General features: G+C 34.3%; 3 protein-coding genes across 5 annotated transcripts; 2 read left to right on the top strand and 1 right to left on the bottom strand.

Moving 5' to 3' along the window:
* The first annotated feature begins 3,842 nt into the window (after positions 1-3,842).
* LOC104711350 (uncharacterized) lies at positions 3,843-6,068 on the top strand. Its single transcript, XM_010428049.2, has 9 exons — positions 3,843-4,186; positions 4,349-4,424; positions 4,516-4,555; positions 4,718-4,776; positions 4,974-5,011; positions 5,181-5,244; positions 5,376-5,429; positions 5,641-5,742; positions 5,850-6,068. The coding sequence occupies exons 1-9, from the start codon at positions 3,990-3,992 to the stop codon at positions 5,922-5,924; spliced, it is 705 nt and encodes a 234-aa protein (XP_010426351.1). The 5' UTR covers positions 3,843-3,989; the 3' UTR covers positions 5,925-6,068.
* Positions 5,988-8,555, bottom strand: LOC104711349 (SNF1-related protein kinase regulatory subunit gamma-1). Its single transcript, XM_010428048.3, has 6 exons — positions 7,980-8,555; positions 7,385-7,557; positions 7,113-7,268; positions 6,751-7,026; positions 6,511-6,674; positions 5,988-6,426 (listed from the first exon to the last, which is right to left on the bottom strand). Exons 1-6 carry the CDS (start codon positions 8,182-8,184, stop codon positions 6,126-6,128), a joined length of 1,275 nt encoding a protein of 424 aa, XP_010426350.2. The 5' UTR covers positions 8,185-8,555; the 3' UTR covers positions 5,988-6,125.
* A 184-nt stretch (positions 8,556-8,739) lies between these two features.
* On the top strand, positions 8,740-12,696 carry LOC104711347 (putative sucrose-phosphatase 2). Of its 3 annotated transcripts, XM_087464929.1 has the most exons (10): positions 8,908-9,286; positions 9,543-9,653; positions 9,754-9,842; positions 9,916-10,000; positions 10,093-10,271; positions 10,383-11,183; positions 11,569-11,693; positions 11,780-11,881; positions 11,985-12,179; positions 12,271-12,696. In XM_087464929.1, the coding sequence occupies exons 7-10, from the start codon at positions 11,595-11,597 to the stop codon at positions 12,577-12,579; spliced, it is 705 nt and encodes a 234-aa protein (XP_087321055.1). In that variant the 5' UTR covers positions 8,908-9,286; positions 9,543-9,653; positions 9,754-9,842; positions 9,916-10,000; positions 10,093-10,271; positions 10,383-11,183; positions 11,569-11,594; the 3' UTR covers positions 12,580-12,696. The 3 variants fall into 3 exon arrangements, 2 of the variants coding, with proteins under 2 accessions (XP_010426349.2, XP_087321055.1); XM_010428047.3 differs by lacking the exon at positions 9,543-9,653 and having other exon boundaries at positions 8,807-9,286; positions 9,754-10,000; XR_755262.3 differs by lacking the exons at positions 11,569-11,693; positions 11,780-11,881; positions 11,985-12,179; positions 12,271-12,696 and having other exon boundaries at positions 8,740-9,286; positions 9,754-10,000; positions 10,383-10,602.
* Positions 12,697-13,659: the final 963 nt, after the last annotated feature.

Raw genomic sequence — 13,659 nt, 5'->3', positions numbered from 1 at the left:
TTTCTTTTATCAACCAAATATATAATTAGAAAATGACTATGAGGTTGGTTGTCCACACCGAATGATACGAATTTACAAAAAAAAATTCAGAAACTAAAGTTCTCGAAGAACGAGTAAGACAATCAGCTCTCATATTTAACGCACGCGAGTTCTTGGTAAAAGTGAAGGAAGGGTAGGAAGTTATGAGGAGACTGAAATCATCCAGCAGATTGAAAAAATGTTGTAACTCCGAATGTAGGAGGGAAGGACTATAACGAGAACACCGAGCTCCCAGGAATACTGTCATATCCTCACTATTGCCAAACCACCAACCCAAACCCACGAAAGGATCTGACACTATTAATTTGTTTCTTATGTTTTATAGTTTCATGTATAAATCTATTCTAGTTATCTGTTATTTTCCAAACTTAATTAATTTTCCTCTGTTTTTCTGTTTTAATTTATCTATTTCCTATTACATTACACTAATTATCTATTAAGTACTAACTCTTGATACAACATAAAATGTTATTTTTTTTTCAAAAAAAAAAAAAAAGGAAAAATTGCATTCTAGCACACTTTTTGAAACTTTAATATCACAATAGCACATTTTTTGTCCACAACACACTTTCTTAGATTGAATTGTCAAGAACACCCTTCAACTACACCACTTCTCTCTCAACCAATTCTTTTTATGCATACAATAATACTCAATTTTAAAAAACAAAAATACCATACTAGCCACATCTCTTGTTCAACAAACCTCACAATATTTTTTTATTTGATTTTTTATTAACAGCATTATCTTCTTCTTTTTTTTCTTTTGTTTTATAATTTTTTAATTTTTCAGATCCATCATCTTCATCTCTCTTTCTTTCTCTTTCCAATGAACATCTTTACTACCAAAAATAGGGAAACTCTAGATACTCAATTCATCTCCCTCCCTCCATGATATCATTCTAATACATGCTGTCTTACCTTCTTTTTCATATCTCTAATTTATTTTCATTCTCTAGATACAAAGCTTTGACTTGGATAAATACCAAATTATTATGAAATCCAATTTGGTTTTTAATCCTAATAAAACATTCAATCCAAATATTAAAAAAAAAATTTCACTACAAAATAAAAGGAGAAATAGGGAAAAACCATAGATCTCCCATTCATCTTCTATTGTTATCGTTCTCACTTGCTTCGTTCTCTCCACAAGGAATTTTAAGAAAGGTAACATAGGGGAATTGGTTGTTGATGGTACAAAGAAACTAACCATATGGTCACTGTTTCGTGGACATGACATGATCAATTTACATGTAAACTAACTATATCATCAATGTCTCGTGGACAACCCTTAAGAAAAACAACATATGAGAATTGGTTGTTGATGATAAAAAGAAAATAACCATATGATCATTGTCTCGTGGACATCATGTGGTCAATTTACATCTAACTAACTATATGACCATTGTCTCGTGGACAACCTTTTAAAAAAACAACATATGAGAATTGATTGTTGATGCCACAAAGAAACTAACCATATGGTCACTGTCTCGTGGACATCACATGGTCAATTTACATGTAAACTAACCATATGGTCATTATTTTGTGGACGTTATTGGTTTTGAGGATTAAGGGGAGACGAATTAGACATGAACAAAATCCAGAAAACGAAATCAAAATGTAGAACAAAACCCAGAAAACAAATTGAACTCACATTATATAAGCAAAGCTTCTAGATCTTCTTTCATGAAGACTGTATAAAAAAAAAAAGGAAGCATGAGTGCAATTTCCTTTCCGTTGACAAAAAAATAGAGAAATAACAACAACAATACACCTAAATCAGATATGAGGAGCTCTCTGATCGGTAACATGATTTATTAAAGTTGAGTTGCACAGAATATTATTATTCGATGTAACTTGCAGTAAAAATTATGTGGTAAAAACAGCAGTTTGATGTAATGAATAGGTTTTTAGGGGATATGATGAGGTTAAAATTGTTTGATAGTTAACAATGACTATTCCACAAAAACACTAGTTTTAAGTGGACATGTATAACTTATCGTCCATGTGGACTTGATTTTATGGACATGAAAAATTATCATCGTTTGATAGTTAACCATGACTACTTTACAAACCACAAGTTGTTTAATTAATTATGTATTCATATACTTTTTTCTAATCATCCAAAAATAAGTACACATGTATGAATGTTAACCATCCACATAATAGCGAACAACATCAATGAATTTGAAAAGTTATAAAGAATGTAATGCAAAAAGCCCAAAATTTGGCCTAATTTAAGGTTTAGGGTTTAGTGGTTGGGGTAGGTCAATTTCATGTTTTCTAGTAAAAGATCTTTAGATTTGGTTACACTTGTTAAAATTGTTGTGAAATTAAATTTATGAATATGGTTTATGATCTAAAGTTAAGGTCTAAAGTTTAGGATTTAGGCTTTAGGGTTTAGGATTTAAGGTTCAAGTTTAGGATTTAGGGTTCAAGGTTTAGGGTTTAGGGTTTAGGGTTTAGAGGTTTAGGGTTTAGGGTTTAGGATTTAGTATAGGGTATAAATGGTTTCATGCTTAGGTTTTTAGGAGATATGATAAGGTTAAAATTGTTTGATAGTTGACAATGACTACTTCACCAAAACACAAGTATAACTCATTTTCCATGTGGACTTGATTTTATGGACATGAAATATTTTATGGATTTTGTCACAAATAATAAGAACCATTCGATTGAAACTATTGGCATCCACAAATAAGTATCCACATGATAAAACAATTTTTGCATCCACATAACAGTTAACAAATATTCAACTATAATTGGATAATATTTATTATAATTATTCATTTTAAATATAGTAAAATGGATCTTAAAATGTAGAAAAAATAAAATTATAATAAATCATAAAAACAAAATCGAAAATATATGTCATAATAATTAAATAAAATGATCACAAAGAGAAAGAGGAAAAAAAAAGTGAAGAAGGAAAAAAGAAGAAGGAAGAAGACCAAGAAGAGAGAGATGCAAATTTTTTCTGTCTTTTTTTCAATCATTCTCAACCATTAGATTTAAATTAGTAACTGAAATCGAATGGTCTAGGATGCCAGTTATCTACTTTTACTTTTTGTTTTTTTCTTTCTTACACACAAACCCCTCATTTTAATTATACTCATCTCTAGCCGTCGGATCAAATCCTTAGTTAGAATCGGACGGACCATAATTCAACTGCATTTTTCTCTCTAGTTTCACATCTGTTTATATAATCAGAGCTAAAATAGTCTAAAAATCATGTGAACAGTAGAAAATTTGGCCAAAAAGTGTGCCATAGACCAAAAGTGTGTCAATTGATTAAGTTTCTTACAAAAGTGTGTCATAGTGTCAATCTCCCAAAAAATAATGTTAATTAATAAATAAAATATTTCAATTGAAATATCACATTGGATAATACAGTTTTTTTTATATGTTGATTTTTAAAATTTGTTTGACTAATTTCGATGTATGAAATTATGTTGTCAATGTCACAGTTCGATAATCTTTATGGTATAATTTGAGTTAGTTCAAATTTGGATTTGAATAATTTTATTTTGTTTTATATTATGATTGTGGACCATTTTTTTAGCTGATATGTGATGGTGAACAAATTTTTTATTTATCAGTTCAGTAAAATACTCTTATAACACAATAAATAATTTTCAAAATAACTAAAATCTAATAAGGGCAAAATCTCTAATTTTGTTGATTTTCTCTGCTTAGAAGGGAAAACAGTAAAAGTGTAAAACACAGTCACTTAAAACCAATCAGGTTATCAACCGCACCATAAACCGACAATTTTATATGGTACCGATAAACCAGCCTGAACCGGAATGGCGGGGGAGGGGACTTCTCACTCTCTAGTTTCCCGCGACATTTGTTCCGTTGATAAGAGTGAAACAGATAAAGAGAAAGAGCCCCAACACAGCCAAAACAAAGCAAAGATCTTTTGCAGGATAAGAGTTTCTCTCTAAGCTCCAATGAACTCTCGAGATATTGCACTCGTCTCTACCTCTGCAGTTCTCGGTGCTTTGATTTCAGCACTAGCCTTTCGCGCCTTCTCACCAAACCCTAAAAACCCCAAATCCCGACGAGTTAGTAGTTGTTCCACCGAAATCACCGCAATTTCCAGAAGATTCCCACCTGAAGATCCTTTCAGTCCTCTGAAACGAAAAGGGTTCGTCTCAATTTCGTTAATTTCTTCTGTTTTTGTTCCGATTTCGTTGTTCCCATATCGAAATTTTCCAACTTCCAGAAAAAAAAAAATCTCAAGTTGCTTTTGATTTTTTTTTTTTAATGTTAGTAAGTAATTTGGTTTTGATTGGTGTGACAAAAAAAGGTACTTATCATGGGACGATTATTTCATGGCGATTGCATTCTTATCAGCAGAACGATCAAAGGATCCTAACAGGCAGGTTGGAATCTCGTCTTGTGGTGCATTCTCATTTTAATTGCTGGAAGCATTCAAAATTTACAGTCTTTTTTCCTATTCTTATGCTTTGGCAGGTTGGTGCGTGTTTGGTGAGTCAAGATGGTATAATTCTGGGTAAGATAAAGGGATCAAACTTGTCCTTTTGATCTCTTTTGGAACATTGTGGTTTTGTGTAGTTTATTTCATGTTTTCACTCCAAAGTTGTGCTTATTCTAACAATATGGTGCAAGGCTCAGTTAAAACAATGAATTAAAATAGCTTTCATGTTTCATCTAGGGATTGGCTATAATGGTTTTCCAAGAGGCTGCTCTGATGACAGACTTCCTTGGGCCAAGGTATTATATTCATCTTAAATCTAAGAAAAATTACTGAAGTTGATTCAAAAGTAGTCAGTAAACTACAAGTGTGGGTAATAATGGGTTCAAGAAAAGAAACAATGTTATGGTAAAGAAATGAATCTCTCGAGATAATGCAAGTAACTTTATCCCCTAGATGTATTTTGGATGATAATTTGCTCATGCCATTTTTACAGAAATCGAAAACTGGGAACCCATTGGAAACGAAGTATCCGTAAGTACTAATCTCAATGTGCAAACTACAGCTAAACCTTTAACTTCTTGTTTTGCTGAGTATTGTGCACACTTTCATTTAGGAATCTGTAATACGGTGAGATGTTTACAGTTCTTATCCGTTTTGGCTCATTGCTAAGCACTGATGTTTATGATTCTGACTTTTGTAGGTATGTTTGTCATGCTGAAGTAAATGCCATACTAAACACAAACCATGCATCTGCAGCCGGCCAGGTTCGTTTCTTATATCGAATATTCTACATAATTTGATTGTCAGAATCTGCTATCTGTGGTCTCTGCTGAGGTTTCTGTTCCGTCATATTTGTGTGAGATGGTTTGTTTTTGCTTTCTGTAATGTCTTGCAGAAGCTTTATGTGACCATGTTCCCTTGCAATGAATGTGCAAAGGTTATTATACAGGTATGTTCTTCATACTATTTGGATTGATGTGTCAAATTCGGATCCTAAAATGGAACTATAGAAACGTTTGATGGTTAATGTCTCCAACAAACCTGTCATTTTGATATCGAACACCAGAACCCAAATGATCTATTTAGACCTATTAAACATTCTAATGCAAGTAGAGCATCAGAGTCAAGTGGACTTTTCATCTTAGCTTTCTTTCTTGCAGTCTGGTGTTAGCGAGGTCATCTATTTTGTGGAAAAGACACCAAATGACTCAGATGTTATTTATGTAGCCTCTCACAAGCTCTTATCCCTGGCCAACATCAAAGTAACTAAAGTCTCTTGAATTATCATCTCATGACTTTTCTATACAATGATTGTAATGGGAAATCTTGTTTTGGTATCTATATCTTACCGTAGCAAAAATATTTTCAGGTTAGGAAGCATCAACCGGAGATGGATCAGATCATGATTAAGTTTGAAGAACACTTACTCCAACCAGAGACCTAATTGTTCCAATTTTAGGACCAAATATTAGAATCTTAAGATTACTGTATTTCAGACGTATATTCATTCACTCAAAGACCGGCTCTTTCATCTTTTATTATTTCTGTTTGAAAGTTTATAACACAAATTCAAGAACTTTGCCACAAACAGACAGAAGCATTAGGAAAGAACAAGGACAATTTACACAAGAAAGACACTGTTTTGTCAAACTCGGTAGTTTTGGGGAAGAGGTATAACGCCGTCAAAGAAATCCCCAAAATAGCCAGATGGCTCATGGACAAGTCTTGCAATGATGTCTCTGAGAGTGATGAGTCCTTCGAGGTTACCAGAATCATCTACCACATATATCCTATGGATCTTCTCGACATCTAACATCAAGATCAGTTCCTTTAGTGTATGGTTCTTAGTGCAAGCGATCACACCGCTCATGATAGGAGCTGATGTATCCCCCTGCTTCTCCAGATGCTCTCTAACAGCTACTAAGAAGTTCTTTGTTGTGATTGACCTAAAAAAACATCAGTAGAAAGCATTAAAGATTGACAATGCGGCAAAACTTGGTATATATTACAAGGATTTATGAAGTACTAACCTGTAGTCATGGTAGATCTCTGGTGCAGTGAGGAGAAAGTGAACATCTCTAAGGCTTATGTTACCTACTGGCTTCTCACTTTTCCTTTCAACGACAGGTACGCCTCCGATTCTTTTTCTCCTCATCAGCTTGAACGCCTGAAGAACTGGTTCGTCCTCATATATCTGAAATAGAAAATGATGATCTGTTAGAAGAAGAACTCAACGGTGATATGACTTATGAGTAAGGTTACACACTGACCTTTATGATATGATCCTTTGACATAATGGGAAGACCAACTTCAGAGAGAGTTTTGATTCCCCAATCCTCAAACCAGTGAAGCCCTGCACATTCTGCCAGCATATGGATAACTCCTGATTGTGTGATTATGTTCTCAATCTTTGCTACACCTAAATCAACCACCGGAATGCTCTTCATTTTGTATTTAGAAAGAAGCAATAGCATGGTTAGAAAGGAGTTCTCCTTCTGCAGAGCCAGAAACGGTGCCCAGCGGAATGTTCCAGAGATATCTCGAACCTGTTAGAGAGAATATTCAATGCATTTCAGAAGCCATAATCTGGGGAAAAAGGTTCTATCCCCTTGATAAAGATTACAAGCCTCACCTTGGTATTCTTGTATAGCTCTGAAGAAGTAAGGACCTCAAAGAAGTTTCCAGAAGTTATTGCTGAATCTTCATTATCTAGAACATCGGTGGTGAAATCATGAGAAAATCCATTTGAAGCTGCAACAGCAGGGCTCCTTGGTGATGGAGGCTCCAACTGTTTTTTTTTTTTTTAAGTAGACAAGAAAAGCAAAGACATGAACATAATAGGTCGCTTCTCACATATTCTTCAGATAAAAAAAAAGGCGAAGGTGAAAAGGGAAGAAGAGTTACCTGATGCAAAAGCCAGACAACAATGCCTGGAAACTCTACAATACCGATGTAGCGATCAATCCAACTGGCGTCTTCAGGGGCATCAACATCTACAACAGGCGCGCTCAAGACCTTGAATTTCGATAGTGTCTGAACAGCTTCAGCCAAACTTGTATCTGATTTAATCTCGATGTCTAAATGGAGAGAAACCACAAAGAAATATTAGCACAACAACAACTCTTTATCTACTTTTGGTAGGTACATGAGAAGATTTTTCAAGAATAGGACCTAGAAACTGAACAATCAAGAACTAGTCCTGATTCCTTAAATTGAACTGATTGAACTGGTTTCCAAATTCTGACTTCTGATCACAAATTTGAAATAAATATTCACCAACAAATACTAGGCATATCAAGAGATCACGAAACTCATTAATAATAAGTATATCAAAATCAGCAATCAATTTCCAAATCTTCCATAGATGAGTCAACCATCAACATCCCATATTCCCCCATACATGAACATGATCAATCCTCAAACTTTAACACTATTTATCCAACTAAAGATCAGCTCATGATCAAAATCAAAAACCCACATCATCAAAATCCTCATATACCTTGAGAATCAGAAGAGAGAGGGAAAGCAGAGACGGGGATACTCTCGAAGCAGGCGTTGAGCTTCTCGTTAGGGCTCAGCTGTGGTTTTTGCTCATCCCAGAGATCTTCCACACGCATACCTAGCTTAGCTTCCGGGCTCGACACGTCACTCCGATGTCCCAAGCTCTCGCTTCTCATAATCTTTATCTCCGGTACGGCCGCCATCTTTATCCGGGTAAGTCAAATCAGTGAAAAAGGAACCGTCTTTATTCTCCGGTAACTCAAGAAGATGAAAAAAATCCTCTCTTTTATGTTTTCCGTCAGAAGAAGTATTCTATAATTAGCTGTTATGATCTTTTCACTGAACAAAGAGAGATTGAGATAGACACCATAGTAGAGATCTCGAAGCAGAGAGACATATTCAAAAACCCCTGTTGTCTTTAAATCTTATGAATAAAGCCCTAAAGTTTTTTATTTTATCAAAAACATCCCGGAATTTTCGATTTTATTATAAAGATTCGGGGTTATTTTGAAACAAAATGGATTTCATTGTGATTTGTTATAAATTGTGGAATTTGGTGGTTAGTGAAATGAGTGTAGAGTAGTAGCCTGTGACTGTTCTGTATGTACCCTACTCCTTCGAGTAGACTCAAGATCTTAGCCGTTAGATTTGTGACACGTGAATGGAGTAGCGGGGATTAATTTGGGGGTGTTGGTCGTAAAAGCGACAGGCACATGATTAAAATAATATAGAGAGGAATGAATAATAAATCTCCATTTGTCGAAGTCGTACTTATCTTTATCATCCTTTATATAGTTTCCTTCTACAATATTATATTTTTAATTCGATTTTCTATTATTAGAAAGGGATCCCCACAAAAATTAGCAGCCGACCTTGGAGATGGATGGATAAGACCTTCTCCAACGGGGCCTCTTATCAAGCCTCTTATGTTAAAATTGGGCAAAAAATAAATCAAAAACACAGAAAAGAATAAGAGGCAGTTCTAATTTTGGATCAAAAAGAGGTAGCTCTTATTGATACGTGTCAGCTTCTAGTTCGATGATGTTTTAATACTTCAAAAAAAATTATAATCGACTCATTTTCTTCTTCCTTCTCTCTCTTTCCCGATAATATCTTTGTGAGATCGACCATCAGAACGACAATCGGAGTAGCTTATGGTTATCTGAGGTGATCGGACGTTTTAACATCATCTCCACCGTTGCCAAGTTTCAACGTCGACTGTGGTCAGCGAATCGGCCAGTCAATTCATGGAAAACGATGAGTCTCCTTCACCAAATCGAAACTTATACAATTGTCTTTGTCATGGTACGTTTCTATTTCTGTTTGTATGAATTAGTTGTTTAGAGATTTGGGTATTTGATTTTGAAAATTACGGTTCTTCGTATCGTAATTTATTTATGTGATAGGCATGATGATTAAACTTAGGATTAATGAAATTATCCATGATTGAAGATGAGTTTAGGCATAAATTGTTTGTTTCCATCGGTCTTGTCTATTGTTTGAGAGTAGCAGATTGGAATTAATCTGATCATTATGGCGATTAAGTTTACTGGTTTGCCAGGTGTTTCTCCACGGAACACTATCCAAATCGAGAAAAAAAAAAAAAGAATGGCTAATCCAGTGAATAATCGTAATCTCGTTGCCAAACCCATTATAGAGATTCATCTTGAAGGTAGTTTGTAAAAACGAGTTTGATAGAGAATCACAGAATTCTACGGTTTCAAAAACATGAAAAAAAATCTGATTTTTTTCTTCTGGGTTTTTTTTGTCAGATGATTATGATACGAGAAGCAGAAAAGTCGGAATAGAGATGAAGAGACAGAACAGGAGAGGAGCATTGAGTGTGATTAACCAGAATCTCGTTGGTTCAAAAGCTTATACTTGCGTTGTTAACAAGAGAAGAGGCTTATCTCACTACATTAACTTATGTGCAGACCTGATTTTGTTTTTGGCTGAGAAAAGAGAGAAGATCTAAGATTTTTTTTGAATATGTGCAGACCTCAAGAAGAGACAAAGAAGGTAAATCAGTTAATCTATCAGTGACTTGTACGTAATTTAACATATACTCATCAAACATTATGAATTACAACTATTTTGTTTACTTGAAACAGCTTGAGATCTTGGCGTCGTTCTTGATCGAGCTTGCCCTTGTGGACTACGAAATGCTTCGGTATTCACCATCCTTGCTAGCCGCCACTGCAGTGTACACAGCTCAATGTGCAATCCATGGCTTCAATGAATGAAACAGCACTTGTGAATTCCACAGTCACTACTCAGAACATCAGCTCCTGTAAGTCATTATTATCCATTTGCACAAAAGGGAATCCTAAAAGATTGATCTTCATAACGAAATCACATACATAAAACTGATCTTTGAGTCGATTTGTGTTTGTTGTTGCAGAGAATGTTGTAGAAGAATGGTAAGGCTGCATCAGAAAGCTGCAACGGATAAACTAACAGGAGTACATAGGAATACAGCTCCTCCAAATTCGGATACATAGCAACAAAGTATGAAGTTGCACACTTTCTTGTGTCAGATTCTCACTAAAGAGTGGAATTATGTTTTACTTAAAATATTTTCATTTCATAAATAATATTTTTGACAAATATTTTTTTCAAAATTAAGAACCCAATAAGAGTTTCACCATTGGAGGGGCAAAATTTTAATTAGTCTTTCACAAATTCTTATTTTCAAAAAGTACAAAATATATTCTTAAGAAATTTAAAAACCTCAAAATAACATCCTTATCGTTGGAGAAGCTCTAAGGCCTTATTTATCGGGGGTTCAGGGAAGAGCTCTTAGTCTTTTGTTAAAAAAAAAATAATCAGAAATGAAGAAAAATGGTAAGATCTCCCCTTATATAAAGGACTGAATCTTGGTTTAAGGGGCGGTATGTGTCACCATTCGGTTGGTTGAAAGAATAATACAAAAAGGAAAAAAAAAACATTTCCCCTTCGATTTTTTTCTTTTTTCCTCTCTTTCTCTCTCGCTCTCGCGCTCTCTCTCTCTCGGTTGCGATTGAATCTGGATTCATGAGAGGCGATTTGAATTTGGATTCCACTCAATCAGAAGTTTTTCTTTTTTCCTCTCTCTCTCCGTCGATTGAATCGACGATGCCTTGTCTCCGAGAGGATCTATGAGAGGCGATTTGAATTTGGATCCCACTCAATCAGAAGAGATTGAAGCAATTTGAATCATATGGTAAGTTTATCAATACAATTAGTGATTGAATCAGTCCCGATTAGTGTTTTATGATTAGGGTACTTTGATTTTTGATCGCAATTTAGGGGGTTTTTATGTTTGTTAGAAAATTAGGGTTCTTGGTGTTCATGTGTTCTGATATGATCCATATGTTTAGTAGATGTTGTCTTCTTAATCTCCGATTATGATGAATTTGAAAAGATTTGGCCTTCATGTCTCGCCGATTTAACTGATTTTGTCAAAACAATATCTCTTTCAATATCACTGCTTTTGTAACTGTTTGTGTTCTTGACACATGATTGTATAATTTAAGAGTACATTGTTCTTGTTTGATTTAGCTTGTAGTAATATCAAATAAGCTTGTTTAATTGTTTCTTTTGGTTAGGTGAAACGATTACTTATGGTAACTCTATGGTTCCTGATCATGGTTGGGTTGATACTTTGAACCATAAATGGGATTTGGGTATTGTCAAAGAAGAAGCTTGCAAGTTTTCTGAGTTGAAGCTTCAGGTACTCACTCTCTCACTGGTTTTACAAAAGTTTCTTTCTCTCTCTCTAGTGGTTTACTCAATGGTTACTCAATTGCTGATTTGTAGGCTGAAACTGAGCAGAGGCCACACAAGGTTAGCTTTTATGTTGATAAGAGTAAGGCTCAGGAAGTTACTAAGGAGTTATCACGACGGTTTGAGAAACGTGGGGTGAGTTTTTGATTTGATAATGCTATTGTAGCATCTGCAGCTTTTGTGTTGTTCTCTATTGAGGTTTTGTTACTTAACAGATTGTTTATGTTGGTTGTTTCAGTTGGATGTCAAAATCATTTACAGTGGAGGTATGGATTTGGATATTTTACCACAAGGTGCTGGAAAGGGACAAGCGCTTGCGTATCTGCTTAAGAAGCTGAAGACTGAAGGAAAGCTCCCTGTTAATACTCTTGCTTGTGGCGACTCAGGAAACGATGCTGAACTGTTTAGCATTCCTGATGTTTATGGCGTCATGGTTGGTTTTTTTGTTTTCAAATCATGTTCAGCCATCTCTCTGCATTTTCGTTTTCATATCGATGTTGAGAATTGTTAGTTTGTTCTCCCAGGTAAGCAATGCTCAAGAAGAGCTGTTGAAGTGGCATGCTGAAAATGCAAAAGACAACCCAAAAGTGATCCATGCAAAGGAGAGGTGTGCAAGTGGGATTATAGAAGCCATTGGTCACTTCAAGCTTGGTCCAAACCTTTCTCCAAGGGATGTCTCTGACTTCTTAGAGTGCAAGACGGAGAATGTGAACCTCGGTCACGAGGTTGTGAAGTTCTTTTTGTTCTATGAGAGATGGAGACGGGGTGAGGTTGAGAACTGTGAGGCGTACACTGCTAGCCCCAAAGCTTCATGTGTAAGTATTGTAACATAGTACAAAATGATGTGTTTCAGTGGCATAATAATATATCTGACTCTTGTGACTCTCGTTGTAATGTGTATTAATGTTTTATTATGTTTGAAAATTAATAAAAATGAAATATTTTTTTTTTATTTTTATAAAATCTTAAATGTTTACACATTTATACCACTTCTATTCTATTTAAAATTTTAAAATTTTAAAAAACAATATTTTCAAAAATAAGAAACAATATTTTCAAAAATAAGAGACCCAAAATAAGAACCTACCAATAAAAGAGAAAATTTTATCTAAGAGATTATAGGTTCTTATATTCCAAACAGCACACAATTAATTCATAAAAAATTTAAGAACTCAACCTCCCAATAAACCTCCCAATTCATAAACTATCTAATATTTATTTGAGTTATTTACGAAAAGAGCACAGACAATAAACAAATCTTCTGATCTAGGTACTCAGAGTACTTATCTTCGCATTCAGGTACTCCTCTCGTGTACAAAGACTATCCTATCCCTACGATTGTAACCAGATCATTTGTCTCTCAAACTGAGACTCCCACTCAAATCTACTAATCTGCACAGTTCATTTATTCTGTTTGGATGTTTTTGAAAAAATTTAATGTTTTTGAAATATTTGTTTCCTTAAAATGTTCTATCTAATATTTTCTTTAAAAATAAATCAAAACTAAATTAAAAAACAAAACAAATATAAGGAAACAAATTTTGTATACTTTTATTTATTTAAGAAAAATCAAATATTGACTTGGTTTAGATTTTACAATTAAACGAGGTTATATATCGGTTTGGGTTTATAAATAAGAATTAGGGTTTAGATTTTACAATTAAAATGAAATTATATGTCGATCTGGGTATATAAATGAGGTGGTTAGAGTTTAGATTTTACAATTAGAACAAAATTATATGTCGGTTTGGGTTTATAAGTCCTTGATTAGGGTTTAGATTTTACAATTAGAATAAAATTCTATGTCGGTTTGGGTTTACAAATGAGATGGTTATGATTTAGATTTTACAATTAGAACGAAATTATACGTCGGTTTGGGTTTACAAATGAGAGAGTTAGGGTTTAGATTTTAC

Source organism: Camelina sativa, chromosome 9 (genome assembly GCF_030686135.1).
Source record: "Camelina sativa cultivar CO46 ecotype springtype chromosome 9, ASM3068613v1".
NCBI classification, from domain to species: Eukaryota; Viridiplantae; Streptophyta; class Magnoliopsida; order Brassicales; family Brassicaceae; genus Camelina; species Camelina sativa.
The sequence above is the reverse complement of the archived record's forward strand: the minus strand, read 5'-3'. Positions and strand labels throughout refer to the sequence as shown.

Bases quoted from the DNA above. Each gene is read 5' to 3' on its own strand.
- LOC104711350 (XM_010428049.2), top strand. From the start codon at position 3,990: ATGAACTCTCGAGATATTGCACTCGTCTCTACCTCTGCAGTTCTCGGT. The intron at 5,012-5,180 runs GTAAGTACTAAT...TGACTTTTGTAG, and splicing joins CCATTGGAAACGAAGTATCC to GTATGTTTGTCATGCTGAAG. The intron at 5,743-5,849 runs GTAACTAAAGTC...AAATATTTTCAG, and splicing joins TATCCCTGGCCAACATCAAA to GTTAGGAAGCATCAACCGGA.
- LOC104711349 (XM_010428048.3), bottom strand. From the start codon at position 8,184: ATGGCGGCCGTACCGGAGATAAAGATTATGAGAAGCGAGAGCTTGGGA. The intron at 7,269-7,384 runs GTAACTCTTCTT...AAAAAAAAACAG, and splicing joins TTGTCTGGCTTTTGCATCAG to TTGGAGCCTCCATCACCAAG. The intron at 6,427-6,510 runs GTTAGTACTTCA...ATGTTTTTTTAG, and splicing joins GAGATCTACCATGACTACAG to GTCAATCACAACAAAGAACT.
- LOC104711347 (XM_010428047.3), top strand. From the start codon at position 11,595: ATGGTTCCTGATCATGGTTGGGTTGATACTTTGAACCATAAATGGGAT. The intron at 11,694-11,779 runs GTACTCACTCTC...GCTGATTTGTAG, and splicing joins TTTCTGAGTTGAAGCTTCAG to GCTGAAACTGAGCAGAGGCC. The intron at 12,180-12,270 runs GTTGGTTTTTTT...TTGTTCTCCCAG, and splicing joins CTGATGTTTATGGCGTCATG to GTAAGCAATGCTCAAGAAGA.